The sequence below is a fragment of the Tetrao urogallus genome, assembly GCF_951394365.1.
Source record: "Tetrao urogallus genome assembly, chromosome: 6".
NCBI classification, from domain to species: domain Eukaryota; kingdom Metazoa; phylum Chordata; class Aves; order Galliformes; family Phasianidae; genus Tetrao; species Tetrao urogallus.
Window position 1 is genome coordinate 10,750,400 of NC_136819.1, and position 23,429 is coordinate 10,773,828.

A 23,429-nucleotide genomic window follows, 5' to 3' on the forward strand; every position below is an offset into this window, starting at 1 on the left:
AAGCAGACATTAAGGCATACTAAGAAAGCTTTCTCATCAGTATAATGCAAAAAAAAAAAAAAAGCAACAAAAAACAAACTTGTTTCTAAAATCAACGTTATATTTTGAATTAGAAATAAAGTTAATATTCTGTTTTCTTTTTGTTTAACTTGTGATTTTGCTCGAGGTCTTGAGAAAAGTGCAATAGATGTTTGAAATTGTCATGCAACTCATTAAAATCATTTAAAAATAATTTTTAAAAAGATTTTATAATTGTTTTTGCGTAGATGATAAGGAAAGTAAATACATGACTTCTTAAAAGAAAATGTGAGTTGGAGTGATATTTGATAATTACTAATAGTAAGTGAAAGATTATATACACATGCCCAGAAGTTTATTTATCAAGATAATATTTAATTTTAAAGTGAACCATTTAAACAATTTGGCAATTGTCAGTTGTTTTTTCCCCTTCAAATAACATACATTCTTCAATTTTTTATGCACTATATAGTTTAATTCTGGTTTGTTTACAAACTATGATTGCTGATACTTATGTTGTTATGAATAGCTTTTCACAGGTATGGCTGTCCAGATGAATTTGACATCAGTGAAAGTTTAACTAGTTATTATATTATTTATACAGCTCATCCGTAGACAACACTTCTATTGGTTTCTCAAATCAAGCTGAAAGCATATCACACATTCTCACTACTTGATTATGATGGTAGGTTAAAGATTTTATGTTTATGCTGATTTGCTTATCAGCATTTGAAAGGATCATATTTACTGCAAGTAGCCAAGAGAGGCAATCCTGCGTTCCTCCTGGCTCTTTGTCCCGTTGGCTCTGGCTCATGAGCCAGTTCTTTAAGTTGTCAGCAAAATAATTCAGCAAAAGAAAAGGCAATATTTTTTTCTGTCTTATAACAGGATTCATCCCAAAGAAGAGCCCAATTACCAGTAGAAGAGAAACAGGCTAATAGTAAAAAGGGAGAATGAAGTAGGAAATTTTGCTAGGAGGAAAGCTTATGAAAAATCAGAATTTTTTTTTTACATACAGTGGCTGCTTTCAACTGAATTTTAGCTGAGTTCACAAAGATAATACATTACACAATTATACTATAACCTATTGATCTAAAAACTGATTAAATGTTGAAAAATTTTCTTCATCTATCAAGGCAGTGCACAAAAACAACTCTTAAGACCTGTTCTCATGATTTGATTTGTCGTTTAAACTAATTTGAGGTGAACTGACCTTTCTTGTTAGTATTCCTACACTAAGTACTGATGTGAAAATTTCATATGCTTTAGAAGGGTACATGTTATGAAAGCTGAACTGTTTGCAAATGGCAAAAAAAATTCACTGTCATAATTGAATCAACTTGAACAACTTTTAAAGTTTTCCTAATAAGTCAGCATTAAATTTCAAAATAATAAATCTGTCTTTATTCTCTAACTCACTTATTTTTTTATATCTATCTATTAAAAAAAATAAATAGGACATTGGGTAAATAATTGTTTGACTTTTCTTTGAAATCTGACAAAATAAGGCTAAAGATGTTTGAATAAATACTATTTTCCCATTCTAAAACAAAATAATTATATCACGTAAATTATTTTCACTGGAGATTACATGCGTACAGTTGCTTTTAATTGCACATCACATTTTTGTTTACTGGAGGAAATGTTTAATTGGAATTTAGGAGTGTAATTCCAGGCCTACAACAGCAGGTGGCATAACTTATCAATCATTTTAACAATACAGCTATTGGAGTTGACAGTTAAAAGCAGCATTATTTTTAGGATATTTAATTATTTCATTTATTATATAAAACTGATTTGAGAAGCAGGCTGCAGCTGCATAAGATTGCATTTGCAATGTAAACAGTATTTTAAAAGCTTTTAGACTTATTAGGATGTGGCTGGCTTTGTTAAAGCACGCAATGTTGTATCTGATATTATCACTAACGAATAAATTCACAATCACTGTGTAATATTTAGCAGAGGGATTTTGAGGAGTTATGCAAAACATAATGATTCAGCAAATTCCAATTACTTTCCATAGTATTCCTTAAAAGACAAGTGGCCATGAAAATATTGTTCAGTGCCCTGCAGAGAAGTCTAACTGATAAACAAATACAATTGCTCAGATGGATATTGGACCCTTTCTAGACAATGTTCAAAAAAAGTAAATGCGATTTTAGGAAATAAATGATGTGTCAAGTTGTCTGAATGCACTCGCTGTGCCATTTTAGTACTACATAATATTTTCTGTTGCTTTTGCACAGTACGTATAAGTTTTTTACTATTCTGTGTGGTACATTGTCTACGTGATCTTGAAGTTGGATTCTTTCTAGTACTTTCTTGTTTTGAATGGTAGTGGAACCATATCAGAGCAGTCTGTACATCTTGCAAGCATTTTATTTGATAATGGCAGAATACAAGGTAGGAAAGAAGGAAAATTCTTATAGTTTGACTTCTGGTTTTGATTTCCGTGTTTCTTTGTAATTCAGCCAAGGATCTCATTCAAATGGGTCTTTTGGTGCAAACCTGTTGACGATACCAAAATCGAGATCATCATCTTTGACACTGGCTCACCATATGGGTCCCAGACGAGCAGGTAAGATTGACATCCTGCCGTCAGGCTGTGTAAATTGCACAGGGTAGTAAGTACATCATGCATTGCAATGTTTTTTGAAGTTATTTTTCATGCAAATATAACACTAACATTACATCAACGTGTTCTTTATCTTCTAAAAATGTACTTTATGTATTTTTCTCATCTCCTTTTAAGTATGCTAAAAAGTTAACATCAACTTTGTATAAAGTTCAAATATTTGTCCAACACTATGAATTTGCAAAATGTTGTATTTGACCTGGTTGGTAATTGTTAAAAACTGCAAAGTTCACATACCTTAATAAGAAACCCTTTATTTTTTTGTTTTACTACAGCTTTTTGTAATAGAACAATGTTATTTAGACAATGTGGACTTAAAAATTGTCCTTTAGAGCACCAAAACTTAATTTCTACTCTTAAGGCTTGTGAGTTGATTCAGGGTGGCCTGTGATACTGTTTGAGATGTATAACATACACATCCCTTATTTAAGGGCAAATGGTGCCTACTGCATACACTTTTAGTAATTTGTCAATGTGCAGTACGTAATCACAATAATTACGATCAAATTTTTGTTTTGTAATTTGCAGAATAAGTAATTCAGCTATGGGACACCCACAGCACACTTATTTTGCTCTTTGAGCCTTTGGCAAAGGGCAGTTTTTTCTCTTTGATAAAAGTTTGTTTACAATGGTATAATTCACTTTGTGCACTCATAGATAACCCTTCTTTTGTAAATTTTTGCAAAGGGGAGAACTGATATGTTGGTTCAACACAAAATTTTGTTTTAAATTCACATCAGATATATGGTAATCAAAGTATGATTTGACAGGCTTTCTTTCCTGGATTTCCTGAAGTAAGCTTTATCTTAGTTTTTTCCACAAGAATGGGGAATTTCATGTATGTAAGCAAGATTGATTTTGTTGTTGTTTTGTTTTATAAATTTTAATTACCCATGAACAAACTTTAGGGTTGTGTTTTATTTTTGTTCTGTTTCATTTCTGTTTGTTTAAAGTGCAGTATTAGGCAGATTTGAATGGACTGTCATAGAATTAATGAAAAGGCACATCACTATTAATAATGGCCAACATCTGCCCACTTTAATCACTAGCTTCAAAGACATGATTACAACTTTTTTTCTTGCTATGTTTTGAAAAGCGTCTCGAGCCTTTTTTTTCCTTAATCGCAAAACAATGAGGAAAAAGATTTTCCTCAGGCCAATTACCAATAATGAATTTTTTTTTTGCTCATTTGTTTTGGAAAATTTAAATTTAAAATTCTGAATCAGAAAAGGAAATGGAAAGATTCTGCAATTGTTTAACAAAGTTAAAAACAAGCCAGATGTTGTACCACCTTGTGTAGACTACTGCTTCAGATGTCTGACCTAGAGTGTGCAGAATATTAGTAACTCTCAAAACTTGGAATAAATTGCTGATCTATGTGTATTTACTTCCACGTTCTTTACAATTTATAAAAGTTCTTGTTCAATTCCAGTCTTTCTAAACAGAAGTGTTTTACTGTAGGCTGATCCCAATGTTATGTTTGTTTTGGAAGGTGCTTCTCCTGGCCTGAGTCCGGTGGGTTCACCTACTCATGGATCTGTCTCCAGTGGCAGCTGGTCTCCTGTAGAATTTCCTGATACTGCTGACTTTCTTACAAAACCAAGCATTAATATCAATAAGCCTCCGACACACACATTTAGTTCTTCAGATTATCAGCAGCAAGTTAAAACACCCGTGGGTTATGTGTGTAGCAGGTACTGTAAACTGTTACGTTTTCACTAACTCAGTGTGCTGAAAATACTAATTATATTAAAAAAAAAAAAAAAAGAAAAATAACAATCTCTGCTGTTTATTAGTATGGAAAAAAAGACATATTGTAATAATTTGTAACCACGTTGCCCAGGAAACTGAAGAATGCTGCATGTGTGCAATTGAACTGAAGTGGTAGGAAAAGCAGCAGTTACTGTAGAATAACAGTATTTAACAAATTTAGAGAATTATTTCCTGCTTGGGATCTTAATTCAGTATGTCTATACACTTTCTAAGCAATTAGCCTTACTTTGTTAATTTGTGTAGGTGAGTCCAGAGGAGGTGATAGCTGATTATTTTCAAAGTACATGTTAAATTTGTATGTCTAAATAGAGAAAGTACTCATGGTCACATGGTGGAGGATCCTTGAAAAGCATACCTTTTAATGGGAAGTAATTTGCAGATATTTTTCAATAGAATACAGCAATAGCAAAGGAAGAAAGATACTGAATGTTTTAAATATATTTCATGTATTCTGTAAGCTGTGGACGACAGATACTCAAGCCTATTCCATCGCTAGAGGAAGAATTTGTGGAATATAAAGACAAAAAATCAGGTGGGATTTTGAAAATATGTAAATAATTGTGCTTTGTTGTTTTTTTTTTTTCCCAAAGCCAATTTAATTAATATTTTTCTATTTCTAGATTGAATTGTACTATAATTTTAAAGTAATGTCTATCCATATATTTTATTTCACTTGATATGGTTGATGTAACCTAAAATATTGACTATTTCAGAATAAGAATAATAGACTCCCAGTTGTACCTGTGCTCACTATTTCAAAACGTGTCTACCATCTCAGCTAAACTTAACAGTGAAACCATTTGTGCAAGTAAAAAGTCATGCTACCTTTTCTGTATCTTCAAATGTATTTTGTAATAGATTTCCTCCCTTACAACTTCTTGTTTTTAAATTCTTAAATAATTGGTTTAGAAACAAGCTATTTCTTTTGTGAAGAGATCTCTTTTGTGAAGAGATAAAGTATTGTTAGGCATTAGTATTTACAAATAAATTATTGATATAGTATTTATCTAATCATTTTCTTTAAGGTGAAGTTGGAAGCACTAATCTTTCAACAGAGTCTTTCCACCATACAGAGGAGACAAAAGACGAAAAGAAAGAAATAATTACTCAAACACAAAATAAATCACTTGTAAGTATGCAATTGCAAATGAACTTGAAGTAACGTATCAGTAGATTATTTCTTTATAAGTTACAACATGCTGTAAAGAGGTTTTTGCATTCCTAATAACAGTCATGTCTGAAGGGAAATGGTGCATCGCCTTTTTTTTTTTTTTAATTAAAGTTTACAATTAATGATATATTTCTACGTTGCATAAATTTCACTAGCAAATGACAAGATAGTGAACTGCATGAATTTTTGTTCATTAAAATTAATTTGTGTAGAGTTAATGTAGATAGTACATTTAAATACTAATTGACTAGTATTTTTCCTGGAAGTTTTTGAAGTATGTGGCAGTTTCACAGAAACTATCAATGTTCACACAACATAGTATATTGGAAGTGCAAGAAGACAAAGTGTTTCTTAAGCTTTACTGATATTTTGAGTCTTCACAATGCTTTTTAAAAGCTAGTTCAGCTAAGGAATTCTCAAAGCTCAGTATACGTTTTGGTACCCATGCATTTTTGCTTTGTTTTGTTGACTCAGTTTGCTTTAAAGATTATGATAATGATAAAATAATTATCACCATCTCACGAAGCCTCCCCCATATACGAAAAGTCCAGTGTTATTTTGTACTGCTGATTTATTATTTTCTCGTAGGCACAGATATGGCATCATTCAATAAATTCAAGAATGGTTTATGATTCTCACAGGGTTTTTTGGTCGATATTGTTGGCAAATTAGTTTTCGTTATTATTTTAGAGGTGATTAAGTCTCTTGCTCTTATGCAGGTGGTGCAGAGTCCTAAATTAGAAACGATGATAACAGAACACGATTCACTGATGGAAAAAATGAACAATTGGAATTTCCAAATCTTTGACCTTGTGCAAGAAATGGGAGACCAGTCTGGAAGGATCCTTAGCCGGGTTTGTTGTCTTCTGTTATATGAGGGGTAGGGAGGGTGCTTGAAGCTGTTATGCCTTTATATTAATTTAAACCGTGAAGACATTTTGCATTCAATGTATATTTGAAAACTAAGATGTGAAGTAGAAATTTCATTTTTCAAGTACTCCATCTCATTGTAAACCATAAAAGGTGCTTTGTTTATAGAGAAATTGCTCCAAAATGGCTGAATTTTGTTTTCAGTGTAAACTACATTCGATTTATGGTTACTGGAATAGGTTTGCAGTAATTTGCCATTTCCTATAAAAATTCTCCTGCTTTCAGAATTGCTACCTTGTTTGTCAACCATTTCTTTTTTCTTTATTTCAGTAAAATATTTCTGCCTGAGCTACACCTGTGGGGGATGAGAAGTGATCTTTTAGGCAGTCTTTTGCCCCTTGATCCTACAAACAGTGGGATTTTTTTTTCTGTGCTGCTTTCTGCATGTAGTATCTCTTTTATCTCTTTCTGACTTACTGTTAAGCTCTTTGGTGCAATTTAATGTTGTGCTGGGGCCGATCTAATGGCAAGTGCGAAAGAATGAACCTGTTTGCTCTTCCCCAGCCTTTCTCATTCATCAGTATCACCTGTAAACGTCTGTCTCTATACTGGATTTAGGAATTGTGGGATTATAGTATGAGCTGGATTTGGATCTGATCCAAAGATTAAATGCTTTTTACTTGCTGGTATCTTAATTTTCTAAGTATTCTGTCCTGAATTAGAATGCGTGTTGCTCTTGGTTCAAAGTAGTGTTATGAATAAGCACCTGGAAGGAAACAGGTTAGAAGTAGTCAGGTGCAGAAGGAAAAATAGACCAGCACCTATGCTGAAGTCAGGAAAAAACAATGGGGACAATTTAATTTTTGTCATTAGATGCAATCTTTTCTTTCCCAATCCACAAGTATTGTGGCTATTAGGCTATTAGTTTAAGTCTTCAAGTAGTTTTGTTTTTTTTTCTTGTTGTTTTTTTTTTTAATCGATCAAAATTGACGAGACTTCACCTCAGTTATTGACTGCTGTTAACATGCAGTGTAGAATGCCACGATCCATTTTTGAGTGGTATTTTTGCAGTTGTATACCAATGTTCTTTGATCCACACTAGCTGGCATTTCATTTGTGTGCAACCTATAGGATAGTTCAAACCTGTAAGTAATTCAGTGTGCAGGTTTCTGTTTAACCAGAATTTATGTATCAGTCCTTCCTGGTTTTATGTGTACGTGTTTTATCTCTTCTCCTCCCCAGTCCTTTTGTCAGTTATACTATAAGCATATGATGTTTATTTTGGTTAAAATCCGAATAAAAGTTGCATTTTGATCATTATTAGTTGCAAGATTCACAGATTGGGTATGTATAGAAAAGGAAATGTTTAGGACAGCTGAAAGGAGGGACGCCCCTCATTTTGCTCTCATGTTGTTTAGAGAACCTCCCACATTTTAGAGCTTGTTCATTCTCAAGTGGCTGGATAGGAGCTGGCAAAAAATGAAAAGTAGTGTCTTTGAAAAGCTTTCTCAATATTTGCAGTCTTAAAGTGCTTTTATGTCTTTGTAGTTGCCAAATTCTACGCATACACTTCAATATTTTTGTACTGTATATACGTGTGGATGTTCTGAGGGCATTTTGTTAGCTTTGAATAGGTTTGTTAAAAAATACCTGAGTTTTGAATAGAAGAGAGACGATTTGCTTTCCAAGGTCTCAAAAATAAATACGAAATGTGACGTGGCTTCTTTTATTTCTTTTTATATTAATGGATCTGCTACTATAGTTGGGTAATCTCAATTTTTGAGTGATAAGTAAGAATATAGATTTCTTCTGTTTAGGTCATGAGATAAAACAAGAGTTCTCTGACGTATTATGAAAAGTTTGGTGGATATTATTCAAACAATCAGTTGTGCATAATCAGTAGCAAAATGCAGGTTTTTTATCATATGTGTTTAAGAGGATGCTAAAAATGCTTTTTTAAATTTCTGAATTAAAAATGATTAAGCTTCTAACTGATGTTGTGACGTTAGCTTTCTGGCAAACTTAAATGAAACATCAGTAGTTTTCAGCCCTATCAGCAAGCAAAATTTGTAAAGATGGGAATATTTTTAGAACTTTTTTTTTTTTTTTTTTTTTTAAGAAAAAGCAAAATATGCTCAGCTACTGTGATGTTTTCCAGGCTAAAATTCATTTTCATATATATGTTTAGGTAACTTACACCTTGTTTGAAGACACTGGTTTGTTTGAGATTTTCAAAATCCCAGTTAAAGAATTCATGAATTACTTCTGTGCACTGGAAAATGGCTACCGAGATATTCCCTGTGAGTAATATCCAATTGTATGTGTTTTTTTCTTTTATATTTATGTATTTCCTTGAGGTATACTAATATTCAGTGTGGAGGCATACAGTATATTTTTATATGATATATCTGCCAGAATTTAGCAAAAAAAAACCCAACCCCCCAGAACACAACAAACAAAAGCCCTTCAAAACTAGACTTGGTAATGTATAGGCTGAATACAGTCTTAAAGATTTTGATGAGTAGTTCAATCAAAAATACTGACTTACTGTAAAAAATACTGTAATCATTGTTATCAATATTTTGTAATTGTAAATTGTAATCAATATGTAAATGTAAATTGTAATCAAAATGGAAATTGTAATCAATACTGTAATCAAAAATACTGTAATCATTCATGAATATGTTTAGGGCTGCCAACTTTAAAATAAGTAAGTAAAATCACGTCACAGATGTTTTTACTGGCCCAGATGCCTGTAGGTGTCAAATTGGTATGAATGTCTAGTGGCCATTGCTGACTGACAGGTAACTTAATCCATTCCAGGCTTTCAGGAAGGATGAAGTGTGCTTAGGGCTTGTTTGATTTTTATCTCACTTTTTTCTTGAAAACATTCAGTGATAGTATCTACCACAAGTTAAAATGCAATCTTTTCCTTAATGTTTGAGTTTTCCTTTGTACTACATTTGGTCCGTTAGATATTTCACTGTTATCTTTGCTGGAGATAGGTGGTTGTCCCCTCACGTTTAGTGAATTTTCTTCTGTTTTGAAGGTCTGTCAAGTCCCTTTTTGTGTACAGAGTTCTAATTTTCCTTAGTAAATCCTTATTCTCTATGCCTACCATTTATTTCTTCCAGATCTTCACTGGAGAAGACAGATCCGAAAGTGGCAGAATAAATACTATCAGATTTTCATATAGTGCATCTTTTAATAGTATGTTTCATTTTGTAGTCAGTCAGTGATCCTCTTTGGATTCTTTCTGCTGCGTGTATTAGATTCTAATTTTAACAAAAACAATTAGATGATATATCAAAAACAGTTATAGTTATTTAGATATTAGATAGAAAAGTTCAGTTCTGTCTTTTGATGAGTCCTTTTACTTAATTTTCTATATTGCTTTTCTCCTGGGTCTTTCTTTGAAAGTAGAACACTTTAAAAAAGTTAATTACATGTCTAATAAAATATAGTAGAGTGCTGTTTTTATATGAATAAAATTCTTGTCATGTACCATGTCAACAAGTCTGCTCAGTTGAGTTAGTTCTGCTTTTTCTGTATGTGATTTCTTTTTCTGGTCTTGTTTCTCTGAGTTTTAATGTAAGTTAAACATAGATAATTGTTTTGGTATTTTCATGTCTTACTGCATTTTAAACTTAACTTTCTTCTTTTATAAGATGTACAGACATTATGTCTTATGCAAAGTTTAAATATACGCTAAGTGTTAGCTGATTTTTTGTGTGTGTTTGTGAAAACTGTTTTCAGTGACTTTACAACTCAGATTGAGAAAAAGAAAGAATGAGAAAATGGCATTGAACAAAGAGTCATGAAAACTGAAAGGCAAAGATAAAGTATTATGTCTGAGTAATAAATGAAAAACGTTACAAATAATTTTTTGCTGGTTCTTTTATTTTTCTTCTATGGAAGAAAAAAACTGTTTTTTAATGTGGATCTGTTTTAAAACAATTTAAATGCAAAAACTTCAGTAAAGGGTGTAGAGTAACTCATGTATCTAATTTATTTATTTTTTAATTTTCAGATCACAATCGTATACACGCCACAGATGTTCTTCATGCAGTTTGGTATCTGACCACAAGGCCCATTCCTGGATTTCAGCAAATTCATAATGAGCATGTACTGGAAACTGATATGGGTATGTATCCATATACTTTACTTCTATTCTTTTGCTGTAAAAATGTCTTAATGAAATCACAGTACATTGAAGAAAACCACTAATTATCCTTATCATTCAAGTATTTTTTATATTTTAATGTAAGGCAGTAGTGATATGACAGTACTAGTACATACTATTCAGAAGTAAAATGCAATTGATTTTAGAACAGTTATTAGAAGAATTGGCTTGTTAGACAACAAAACAGTTTCACTCAAGTTTTCTGTGCTAAATGAAAGTCAGCTCTTTTTTAGCACTTGAAGTACATTAGATTAATTTTAAAAACTGCCTTTTTTTTCCTGATTATGACAGATAACAGCTCTTCCCAAAATCTCTCTAAGTTGTATGAGTGATAGTTATCTTGTAATGGGTAAACTTGCCTGAGTAAAAGTATGTTAATGCACCTGTCTGGTGCTAAGTAAATAATTGGTTTGAATGCAGAAGCTCTACAACTTTCCAGTTTTGGGACACTTTAAAAACTTCAGGATGTCCTGCAAAAACATGTTACCCTTGTGTAATGTCTTGAAATAGTGAGAGCTTTCCATGAATTTGTAAGATTTTGGCTACCTTGTTGGACAACACGTACGGTCATGATGAATTTACTTCTTACTGGCCTTTCCAAATGTACTTCAAAATTGCTGGTTTATGTAAAAACAGTAATATGATTTTTTCTTAGATGAAGCTGGTGGTGGTGTTCCTGATCAAGTCAGCTATATTTCTTCAAAAAGCTGTTCTGTTACTGATGACAGTTACGGGTGCCTGGCATCAAACATTCCTGCCTTGGAACTGATGGCTTTATATGTGGCAGCTGCCATGCATGATTATGATCATCCCGGTCGTACAAATGCTTTTTTAGTAGCTACAAATGCACCGCAGGTAAGAAATTTTTTAATCAGAAAACTATTTCTGCCTGCAAGGAGAATAGTAAAAGTTATTTTCTTCTTTATTCCTATATTGCCTGTGTAGGAATCATTTGTCCAATTTAAGGCTTTGAGAAAAGAATTTGAATTTACTTGTGTAACTGTTTTTCCTGATAAGTTCTCATGTATTTTGTGTATATAGATTGTACATATATGAAAAGCATTCTCAATTTAAAAAAAACTATAAATAACTTAAATCTATGTAGATTGTAGTAAAAGATAATTTCAAACAGAGCTGGCTATAGGACTGTCTGAGCACTTAAATTAATGGATATATTTCATTTTGCAAGTCCTATGAAAAGTCTATCGTTATCATAGGGATTTCTGCAATTACCTTAAAAACATGAATTGTTCTTGTAGTTCACTGAATTGCGTTGCCTAAAATCTGAACTTAGTATTTATCTGTTATGGGAAACAGTCATTATTTTTAAGAGTGGATGAATAAACTAAGACAAAATTAGCAAGATACGCTTGCTTTCATCTGCTGTAATCAGCTTTTTTAGAAAAGGGAAAGAAAGGAAATTCTCTTAAGGTCTAAAAGCGAAAGATGAAAAAGGTGACATAGAGCAGAGCAAAATGAAATGAGTAAATAACTGGGGATGGGAGAAGGAAAATCACTGAATAAAAGATATCTAAACTGCATAGGGTAGTAGTGATTGAGGAAGAAAAATACTAATTACTGATCATAGTGGTTTGCATCTCTGAAGTTTGAGACAAGAAACATATATAATGACGACAACAACAATAATAGTAAATCAGAATCCAATTCAGTTTATGAGTTTTTTGGTTTTGTTTTTATTGGTGTATGCCCCATACATATTACCAGAAGTTCAATCTCTGTTTTAAGAGGTGTGTATGCCTAGAAGCATGAATGGAGATTTGAAAGACCTTCGGAGAACTTGAAGAAATAAAAGCTTTTACTACTTGGCTTTTTTTCCTCTCATCTGCCATCTTTTCCTCTATAACCCTCAAAACTAGAAGGTAAAACATCACTGCGTAGTTTAATTAAGAAAAAAAAAAAAGAAAAAACAAAAAGAAAAACATCTTGTTAGTGACTAATCCTTAAGCTTCAGAATATTAAGTTCTAAATCTTAAATCTGATATTTATGATTCTCTTCTTTTGTAGGCTGTTCTTTACAATGACAGATCAGTCTTAGAAAATCACCATGCTGCTTCTGCCTGGAATCTTTTCTTATCACGACCAGAATACAACTTTTTATCAAATCTTGATCACGTAGAGTTTAAGCGTTTTCGTTTCTTAGTGATTGAAGCAATCCTTGCCACAGATCTCAAGAAGCATTTTGATTTCCTTGCAGAATTTAATTCTAAGGTTAGTTACATTTTACTGCCTGCACTGGGCTGGTTGCAGTATGCTGATGTTTGTGTTGCTATTGAATATTTGTTGATATTAAACAATTATATTTAAAATTTTATCTTATTGAGTTGTTTAGAAAAATGCAAATCTGCTATTTTCTTCATAGAGAACAATTTTATGTTGGTTTGTATATTGCCTGGTAGGCCTTGCAGACCTGTAGTAGAGCTGAGTCTTATTTCAGAGATGAAAAATGACTTTTTTGACTGTGTTAAGATTTAAAAAAAAAAAAAAAAAAGTCTATAGAAAAAATAATTCAAGTGTCTTGGTGCAGAGCCTAAAAATATAATACCGATAAATAGTTTTAACTTAATTTTTCAAAATGTATATGCTCAACCCAGGTCAATGATATCGACAGTCATGGTATAGAATGGAGCAATGAAAATGATCGCCTGCTTGTCTGTCAAATATGCATCAAACTGGCAGATATCAATGGCCCAGCAAAAGTTAGAGAGCTGCATCTGAAATGGACAGAAGGCATTGTTAATGAGTTTTATGAACAGGTAGGTGTTGGAAGTATACATATTTTTAATTAGAGGCAGATGATCAATTGTTTATGCTACTAAATGTATAACTAATACGAACATTATTCCTTGTCTGGATAAAGTCAGACAAAATATTTCCATCTTCTTTTTCTGAATACTGACAAGTTATTTTTATATGAAGCATACTAATGTAATCTTTCACTTCCTGTTAGTTCTGTTGGAAGCTTGAAGATGAGCTCCCTACAAATGTCAACAATTTTTGAGATATTGAGAGCAAGCTGAAGGGAGGATTATGAGATCTGTAAATCTTAAAATATCTTCATGATTGTTCTAACTCCATTTTCATTAGTTTAGTTTATATTACTATTGCCTTTGGTAAAAAGATGTAATCAGCTTTGTTTACTTATCTCCTCGAAATTAATCTCTCAAATCAAAATTTAAAGTTAATATTTTGAGAAGTTCTGGTTTTTTTGTAATCTCTCTTTCAGGGTGATGAAGAGGCAAGTCTTGGGTTACCTATAAGTCCTTTCATGGATCGTTCTTCTCCACAACTTGCAAAACTGCAAGAGTCTTTCATCACTCACATAGTTGGCCCCCTTTGTAATTCCTATAATGCAGCAGGGCTGCTTCCAGGGCGGTGGGTAGATGAAGAGGAGGATGCAGAAAGTAATGAAGATGATGGAGCTCAGTTGGAGAGTGATGATGAAGAAATAGAAGATGATCTCATTTTAAGTAAGATTTTATACTTGAGTTGGTACCTGGTTTTCTTTTACTAGATTCAGGCATAACAATGGCGGTTGAAATCACACTGTTCAAATATTGTAGCTACTGTGATTATCCTTATTATCCATGTTGCTATTCAAATATTGGGAGTAAGCATTTGTGGGTTTTGCTCAAGTTTACATCTCCTTTTCAACATGGCGTTATTCTGTATGTGTGTTTTAAATGTGATCTCTTCGAATCTCAAAGAGCTAAAATATAATGCTTTAATTTTTACAGAAGCTCAAAGAAAAAAAGGTAGAAGAATATTCTGTCAGCTAATACACCATCTCAGTGAAAATCACAAAATATGGAAGAAAGCAATTGAAGAAGAAGAAAAAGCTGAAGGAGCTGAACTGCTAACAGAGATCTCATCTTTACCTCAAGCAGATGAAATTCAGGTTATTGAGGAAGCTGATGAAGAAGATGAGCGGCAACTAGGAGAAGAAAAGACATGCTGAGTAAACTCCAGTTGTGTTCAGTACGATGATAGGAAGTCCTATTTTTTTTTTCACTGTGCAGACTTTAGCCTGATGCATTTCACTTAAAGTTGAAAGGCCTTAATACTGTGAGAGGATTCTTTCTGCTCCAGTGGAATCCCACTCCTATGCACTTTCACCACACAGAATACAAAACTTTATTCTAAAATTAAGTATTGTATACCCAGATGCAAAGTTCCTTATGCCTTAGTTGGTATAAAATATCCTGATACAATGCTGCCTTGCTGAATACGGAACTCTTATTTTCCTCGAGGTACCTACGATTTTTAGATACATTCAGTGACTTCAGTTACCAAAGTGGCAAGAACTTTTTGCTAACAAGGATATGTTTGATGAATTCTAATATTGTCTTGAGTTGTGTATTTCATGTTGTTTTTGAACATGAATAAGAAGAATTCTGTGCCTATATGCAAACCATATTCCTGTTGCAGTGCAAGCCTGTTGTGGGGTGTCTACTTTAGTGCAATCGCGTGCTTAATGTAGTCATCTCAGAGCAACTGTTCACGGACTGTGACGGAAAAGCTAAATTTTGATACTTGTGGTTTAAAAGAAGAAAAAAAAAATCAGATGCATCTATTTATGATGCTTTTTATTCTTGTGCATAATCTGATGGTTTGGGTTTTTTTGCAGAAAATATTCAGGTTTGCAGTGGGTATTCGTTGAATATGAGGCCATTATCATCTGTTGCCTTGCTGTTTTGTGGTAAAACATTAAAAATCTGTTCAGCTACTTAAATTATTAAGGGATTTTATTCTTCTAGTTATAATGCTATATTTCCTGCCCTTACTCAGGTTCCTGTTTAAAAAAAAAAGTCAGCAACACAATAGATTTTATCTTGCACCAATTTCTGATATTAAATTGTAAAGAAATAAGGTCTTATTTCATTTATTCTTTGTATGTAAAACTTTAGGAGAATTAAAGATTTTTTTTTTACAAAAGATAGAAACTACTGTTTCAAAGTGGCTAGTGTATGTTAATGTGCCTTACATCCTTTCTTCCATCACAGACATAGCTTGATCTGCATCCAGAAATATACAAATGGAAAGCAGAACGTGAAAGCTTTGAGTAAAGCCTCATAGTAAGATAAACATCACTGTAATATAGTAGATTTTAGATCATTTAATTTTAAAATAAGAAACTTAATCCATGATCCACACAAATATGTATTTTAGGAACACTGCAATTGTGTAGTGCTAGTGGCAAAAATAAAAATACATAAATTAAACTGCAAGTAAATAATCGCCTCATGCAAGTCACAAAGAAAGCTAGCTTTAAAGGGCACTTTTTAATACTGAGCATTTATATGCTGTGCAGATGAATGGCACTAAAAGAATGCACGTTGCTAATGTATGTTAGCATATTTTTGTTTACATTTACATTAGCTAGCTTGAAAAAGATGTAACATTTCTAAGATAATCTTGTCTAAATTATTTTGTGCTGTTTCGCACAATCTAATATATCTATTCTGCATTTGGACAGAGAAAGGACTTATTCCCCCCCACTAATCAGCTATTTGTGGATTCACTTTCAAAGACTACTGAGGTGTGCTTTTTGTTTTACCTTATCAGTGCCAAATTCCCCTTTGCTGCCATTATTACTATCAGTTTTTTGATCTTAATTTTTCTTATTTTATATTCTTATTTTTTATTCCTTTTATTTATTTATTTTGTTCACTTAGTTGTGAATGTGTTCAAAAGCATCTTAGAATGTCTGTTGTTTATACATACATAATATGTGGCTTACTGTCTTCTTAGGAGCTAATATCATCAAAGGTTGCTTCAAGGCATGTTTGCAGAAAGTGGAGGTAACTTCAACTGAAGTGCTGTAATCTTTCAAAAATATTGATGGAGAGTTATTTGAATGTTGTTTGAGCTCTTGTCAGCAACACATATCCTTATGAAGCAGGTCACGCTCATTGTGGTGACAGATTACTGGGAAGTTACAGCTAATTTCGATCTGTGATCACACTTCTATTCCACATTTACCAGGGTATGCTAAGGAGCGCAGAGGAGCACACAGAACAACTTTAAAATATTTGCTAAAGCAACACGCACTTCTTGTTTGGTCAAGAAGTAGGCTAAATTAGCTTACGCTGATTGCTACAGTAGATATCCTTATTTCTGATATTTTCAGTTTTTAGTAAAGCCTTCACAGCACCTTTCCTGTCAAAATAGCCACCATCTCCTCATTGCCCTCTTATACAACGTAGGTTGGATTACTTGCTCCCATGCATGCAGTACATACAGAACTGCACTATGAAGTTTCCTGTGAGGAGCCAAATTCCCTCTATATCTCTGGAGAGCTCTGGATGTCATGGCGGTACTAAACAGCCAAGAACAACTACTTGCTTCCTCTTCCTTTGGGTTATTCCTTCACAGCAAAGTCAGGTGGTAAGTTGAAGACTCAAAATGGAAGGACTGGTATAACATTACTTCAGGTGAGTTCAAGTTTACAGTATTTGAGTAAGATCTTATTTGCTAGATAGTTAAAACCATTTTTTACTCTGTACGTCTTTCATTCAAGTTGCTAATAAGAGGGTTCTGCTAGAGGAGAGAAATTCTTCACTCTGCTTTCAAACCACCCTTTTCAAGTGAATGGAGTGCATTCTCATGGGCATTGAGACAGGCTGTCAAACACAACCAGTGGCAGGTGAATCACCGCAAGGAATTAGATTTTAGGAGCTCACTTGTATCTATAGTGCGTTCTCCTGGGCACTTGTAGTTGAGGCCTTGCTTCTGATTCTTCCAGAACATACAAAGAACTTGAAGTAATACAGCCTGAAACTAATAAGGCAGAACTTTCCCTTCTATCTGGAACCTTTTCAGAAGATGTGAGAGATGCAGATTTGAAGTGTCCCATGCTTGTAATGGTGAGACCAAGAATCCCAGACTGATACTAGACTAACAGTAGAATACAATCATCATAGGTAATGAATACTAGGAAATAAAAAGTAGGCATGTCATAAATAATTTTATATGCATGCAAAAGATATTTACTTATACAAAAGAGGGACTTAAATTTTATCATTTCAAGCCAGCTCATTGTCTTTTAAAGAACATGGAAACATGACTAATACTTCTATTGTTTAATACAATACTTTCATGGTTTAGTAGTAATTAAAATTAAGTCATACTGCCAATAACAGTGCAGCTATTATAAATGAAGTAGCTATGCAAGTTTAAGAAAATTGATTTTTTTATGGCTTATAAATGTTAGCATGGTTAAAAAACATGGAGAAAATAAATGAGAAGTTGACTAAAAGATATAACAAGTATGATCAAGGCAGTGTTCTTTCTCAAGCTTTCCTCAGAATTGTGTTTCTGAACAATTACCTTTCTCACTTCTGAGTAAATGCAAATGAGGTGATCAATTCTTTCATTTTTGCAATGAAGAATTTTCCTTCTGATATCTCCAGAATTAAGCCTTCAACTTGCTATAATAATCATACTGTGACTTCTCAGAGATGATGATAGCAAAAGAACACATCTGTTAACTGGTCTTAACTGATCTATCTGATCTTAGTTTAATGGCATCATGAGCAATTAGTGTTCTGTCTTCTGCTTAATGATAAAGAATAATGACTAATATTCCTGAAGTAACAAGATGGAAAGCTAATGAACTAAGCCACTGCAGGATAAACATTTCAGTTGGCAGTGATGCTCCTGGCATAGTGTGCATACTCCAACATCCTTATGAATCCAGCAGATATACAACTCCTAACTCAAGACATATATGTATATATACACATTAGTCTTAACAATTAAGACAGATTGCTCAGTTTTATTGTCCATTTATACTCTTCTCTGAGATACTTCTGGCTCAGACTTGAAAGAATAGTTCTGGTTAGTCTCCCTTCCGTTATCTTTAATATTCTAAAACAACAGAGTAAAAAGCAATTGCTCGTTTTGCTAATAATAGCATTAAGCTAAAGAAAATGGTTTCAGTAAAGTAAGGCTGCTTTTCTTTGGCACAACAATGGAAATGTCTGTCCAGAAACTGCCAGACTTAAAATGCTATGTTGTGATTCATTCAGGGTACTGAATAATGGATGTTTAATGCACCTAAGGGATTGACACACAGTTCTACGTGATACAGCAGACACCCCTTAAAAAGTGCACTACACAGTCAAATGTTTTTGACTGGAAGGCTTCTTCTGGAGCCTGTACGCTGTGAATCATCTTTTAGTTTCTGCACTGCGAGAAATCATAGATGTTAGCAACTGATGTCTGTGGTAGGTTCTAATGCACAGGCTGTATTACCTGGCAGAATATTAATATCTGCAATACCAAGGAAACTAAAAGGCCTATGCAGAGCAGAAGCTTTCTATCATGTGGTTTGTCTGTGAGTTTTCAGAAAAATAGAAACAAATGTTAGAAAAAAAAATAGAAAAAAATGGTTAACAATAACCAATGGAGTCTTTAAGTAATGATGAGATAGCATAGTGTTTCAGATGATTCTTATCATTCACCTTGTGATTTGTCCATGTTCTAAATATTTTGCCAAAAAACAGGTGATGATTCACTTCTGACTCATTGCTACTGATCAGCAAACCCATTGCACCTTGGATGAGATCAAAGTTTTTCCATTTTCCTTGTGTATAAAACAAAGACTAATGCTTGGCTTAAAGCTATTATACAAAAAGTTCAAAGACTTGATATTGCTTATTGGAAGTTAGGCATGAAATCTTTCTCTTATGCGTGGTCATTCAAATAGGCTTTCTTGTTGATTAATCTCTGTGGTATTGCTAATTTATCTGATGCATATTTTAACTAAGCTTCCTCTCAGTCATAGAAGTGAATGAAGAAGCGTTTGAAAATGAATTTGTAATCATTTTGTTCTATTCGGTGTTATTAAACAGTTACCAATATACTGTTTCTAACTTCGGATGCCACACTTCAGGAAAAGTATCTGTACATTAGATAGATTATTGCATTCCCATACAAATTAGCAAAATAATCAGAATAATCTTTTCAGTGTTCATAATGCTTAAGACAATAATTGTCTGAGGATTGAGAAAGTTGTGACTCACTGAAAGAGATTATCTTTAGAGTAGGAAGGAAGTTTTATGCACTCTGACAAACAGTGCTGAGAAAATATATTGCTGGGTGAGATGAATGAACTGCATAACTTACTGACCTCCTTTCTGGATCTGTATTTTAAGTATTAGCATTAGAGATGGGATGTCATGTGTATCATTTTAATTATCTGTAAGAAAATGTACAAATGATAGAAAAAAATCTGAAAGCTTTTCATTTACTGAGCGTTTAAGTAGTAATGCATCTCACATTAGAAACTTTTTATTTGCTGAGTGAGAAATTTGGAATCCCTTGGAGGAGGAGTGGATCTCCAATAAATGTTTGGAGCACAGCTGAAGTTAAGATTCTGTGTACTTGTTGCATGAATAAATGGAAAGACAGTAGCCAAATGTTTAAAATAAATAATCTAAGCTTTGGTTGCTAAAACTTATTACATTTTAGATATTTATTATGCTATATGGTTCCATAGAGCTTAAGAAAGTACACAGTGAGGGCACTGTAACATTTTTTTAAGATAATGCAATTTATATACTTACAAAGAAAATTAACATTAGCAAGAGGGGATTTTTAGATAAAGCTTAACTTTAGCACTGAGGTTTTTTGCATTCAACAAGGAATTGTTCTTATTCTTTTCAAATACATAGTGATCTTTTCTAGCATGAAGAACTCAGCTATTTTGTAGGCTGTATCAGTCATCTGTGATGCAGTAAATGCCTTGTTGAGATTTGTTGCATTTCCCTCTGTTGTGACAATTCTGATTGTAGGTTACTTGAGAGAGAAACAGTATGGCTTTATGTAATGTAAGATATGTTGAGACTTGATCTGAAGATGCCTTCAAGGAACTTTGAAGATCAGTTTCTCTGGTCCCATGAAGAACAATTAAATGAACTTCCTTACCTATAAAGGCGCAAGAAAGCTCATAGGTATCTAGCTTTTTTCCTGGAAAAATTAGACCTATCAGTAATGCTATGGTGCTTGCTCACTACCGGCACTATTATTTTAACAGCGTTTATTGTGCAAGCTAAAGACAACCAGAGAGCATTTGGACTGATTAATCTTGGGTGCATTTAGAGAGAATTAAAGTAGCTAAAATTCTTTAAGGTGTTTTATCCACAGCCATTTTTCTACTTAATCTGCATTCCTTGCTTGCTGAAATTCCATCTGTGTTGCCCATCCTGTGAGGGATCTGAACAATGACTGACATCACACATTCCCTCGCTTTAGTGGGAGCATAATACAAATGCATGGCATTTAAGTATATATAATGTACTTTCTTTTTGTGCTTTTGATAAGTCAGTTTATACAAATTAAAAATATTTCCTTTAAGGATTTTTGTACTAGCCTAGACAAGCAAATCAGGAGGTGAAAACAGCAAAGGAAAAAGTGTATTCTGTTTTGTTACATTACTATAGGCTGTTATAAATAACATGTAAAGTTTTGGGCAAGCAGCCATCTGCTGCAGTAATAGTAAACTATTGGATTAGATTGTACATTCCTGATTTGCTCCATTATTTTAATGGATTTAATCTATTTGGAATGTTACTTATTCAGGAGAATGTAGCAAACATAATGTCCCTTGAATTCTGGCAGACTTCCTAAGAAATGACCACTCTGAGTATGGGTTCTGCCTAATTCTAATCACATTGACATCGAGATAGTTGACAGTCTTCAGAAATATCTAAGGGGATAATCTAGAAATGGAAGAATCTGCTGATCCTCAAATTGTATGAAGGACAGAATAAGGCAAAATGTTTCCAGAGCGGAAGTTTAATTTGATCTTGATTAGACAAAGGCCTTATGTAATACCAGATACCAAAATAAGGCCCAATACTAAATCCTCAGGCATTCAGCTGCTAGGAAAATCCATGTCTGTAGCTTCACAGACCAATTTATACTGAGAATTTACCCTCTCAAGCTTGTATTTAATAGTCCATTGCACCTGGCTCTATTCTCTTGTTTTCATTTTCCATCCGTCTTACCCAAAGATAACTTCTGATCTGGCACTCAAACAATTATGATTATTTTTCTATTTATCCTTAGTCCTTGTGTTTTCCAATTTAGTGCATTTTTGCAAATTTTTGTAATATTATTCCCTCCCCTTTTCCTAGATGACTTGATGATCTTACTGTTGTTTTTCTGAACTTGTTACTTTTCCAAGTGAACGTGCTGTCTTAATAATCTCCCTCATCTACTCACTAGTATTTGTGCTAGTACAAACCTTTAGGCTAAAAATACGCACATGAATGGCATACTTTCACTCTGCAGACAACCACAGATCGAATTGTATAGTACAATTGCACACCAAATCAAGACAAAGCTTACTTGCTATGTCAGCTCAAGCCATTTGAATTCTTAAATAGCTACCAGAGATTTGGAATTGAGAGAGAAAAGTACATATTTTAAAAGTGATGATTGAGATTGCTGTGGGGGAATACTGTGACCTTACATCACAGTGCATGCTACATGCAATGCAAATTAGAAGCAGAGCATGGGAGAACCTATTAGCTGATTTTAACATTCCTTAATGATCCTGGGTAACTAATCTCACTATCAGTTATATACCTGATTCCTCATCTACAGCAGTTTCAAGATACTCACGTGGTTCCTAGTTTGAAGAGATTTCAGCTTGGCTGCTATTGTTCTTTTCTACTAACTGAAGAGTTTTTGTTTTTGTAAACAAAGTGAATGAATTGCCTTGGATGTGTGATTAGCCTGTATGTTCTTCAGTATATTTCTGTGATGTACATTCTGGAAACAGGCTTGAGTCTCCAACTTAACAAAACTAACAGCGCCAGTGTACAACCAAGTCTGAAACAATAAATTATGTTGGCAGGAAAGCACATTAGCTTGGACATAGTTGTGCCCTGATATGATCATATAATACATGCTCAGTTCATAAATCAGTAGAAGTAGATTGCAGCAAGCCAGAATACATGGCATAAACATATTGTTAGTTACTCTTATAGCTCTATAGAAACACAACCAAATTTTAAATGCTCCCGTAGTTATAGACAACATATCAGGACACAATATTCAAGGAATGCTTGTGCCAGCAACAAATACACATGTAGTTTCTGTATATTCATTCAGTATTCTGTCACATAAGATCTTTTGGCTGCAGAGTTAAAGCTTGTGTTTAACAATTCACCATGAATCCCAACTACTTTTAAGAATTACAGCTTTTCAGAAAGGATTTCCTTCATCCTTTTCCTGTATTCTGTGTCACTAGCTCATAGAGATATGAATTTATACTTGGATACATCCAAAAAGTCCAGAGTCTGAAACAGCAGGCCTTCTACTGATATTGGATCTGACTAATAAAAACATACACCTGTAAGGTAGAGAGATTGTAGTGTGCATATATGAAATGAATGTAAATCAATTGAATTTTTTAATGATTACAGATTTAAAAAAAAAAATGTCAGCAGGAAATTCTAAACATAAATCCATTTACTAGTGTTCATGACAAATCAATGTTAATAAGATAGAGAAATACCAGATAACTGAAAAAAAAGATTATGTCCATATTTCAAATGGTTAAATTGAATCTTTGGATTAAGTCAGATTTCTGAAGAAAAATAATGAAGAAGCTGGTAAGAAATGAAATATATATATAAGTGATCTAGGCATTCATTTATAGAAAAGGTAGTTTGTCAGATGTATTTGATTGTTCAAATGGGACTGTAAATTGGCAGATAGCAGTAAAAATTTGGACTGATATTTTAAGA

General features: G+C 33.2%; 1 protein-coding gene across 1 annotated transcript in view; it reads left to right on the forward strand.

Annotated features, from left to right (window-relative positions):
- Positions 1-14,626, forward strand: part of PDE3B (phosphodiesterase 3B) — a gene marked incomplete at both ends in the record, with an annotated part of 74,240 nt that extends 59,614 nt beyond the window's left edge. The window contains 12 exons of the mRNA XM_079536655.1: positions 2,490-2,596; positions 4,146-4,347; positions 4,885-4,958; positions 5,452-5,555; positions 6,317-6,451; positions 8,656-8,767; positions 10,498-10,611; positions 11,306-11,505; positions 12,676-12,879; positions 13,263-13,424; positions 13,895-14,138; positions 14,406-14,626. Coding sequence (XP_079392781.1) covers positions 2,490-2,596; positions 4,146-4,347; positions 4,885-4,958; positions 5,452-5,555; positions 6,317-6,451; positions 8,656-8,767; positions 10,498-10,611; positions 11,306-11,505; positions 12,676-12,879; positions 13,263-13,424; positions 13,895-14,138; positions 14,406-14,626 — 1,879 coding nt within the window. The remainder of the gene's footprint in view (positions 1-2,489; positions 2,597-4,145; positions 4,348-4,884; positions 4,959-5,451; positions 5,556-6,316; positions 6,452-8,655; positions 8,768-10,497; positions 10,612-11,305; positions 11,506-12,675; positions 12,880-13,262; positions 13,425-13,894; positions 14,139-14,405) is intronic.
- Positions 14,627-23,429: the final 8,803 nt, after the last annotated feature.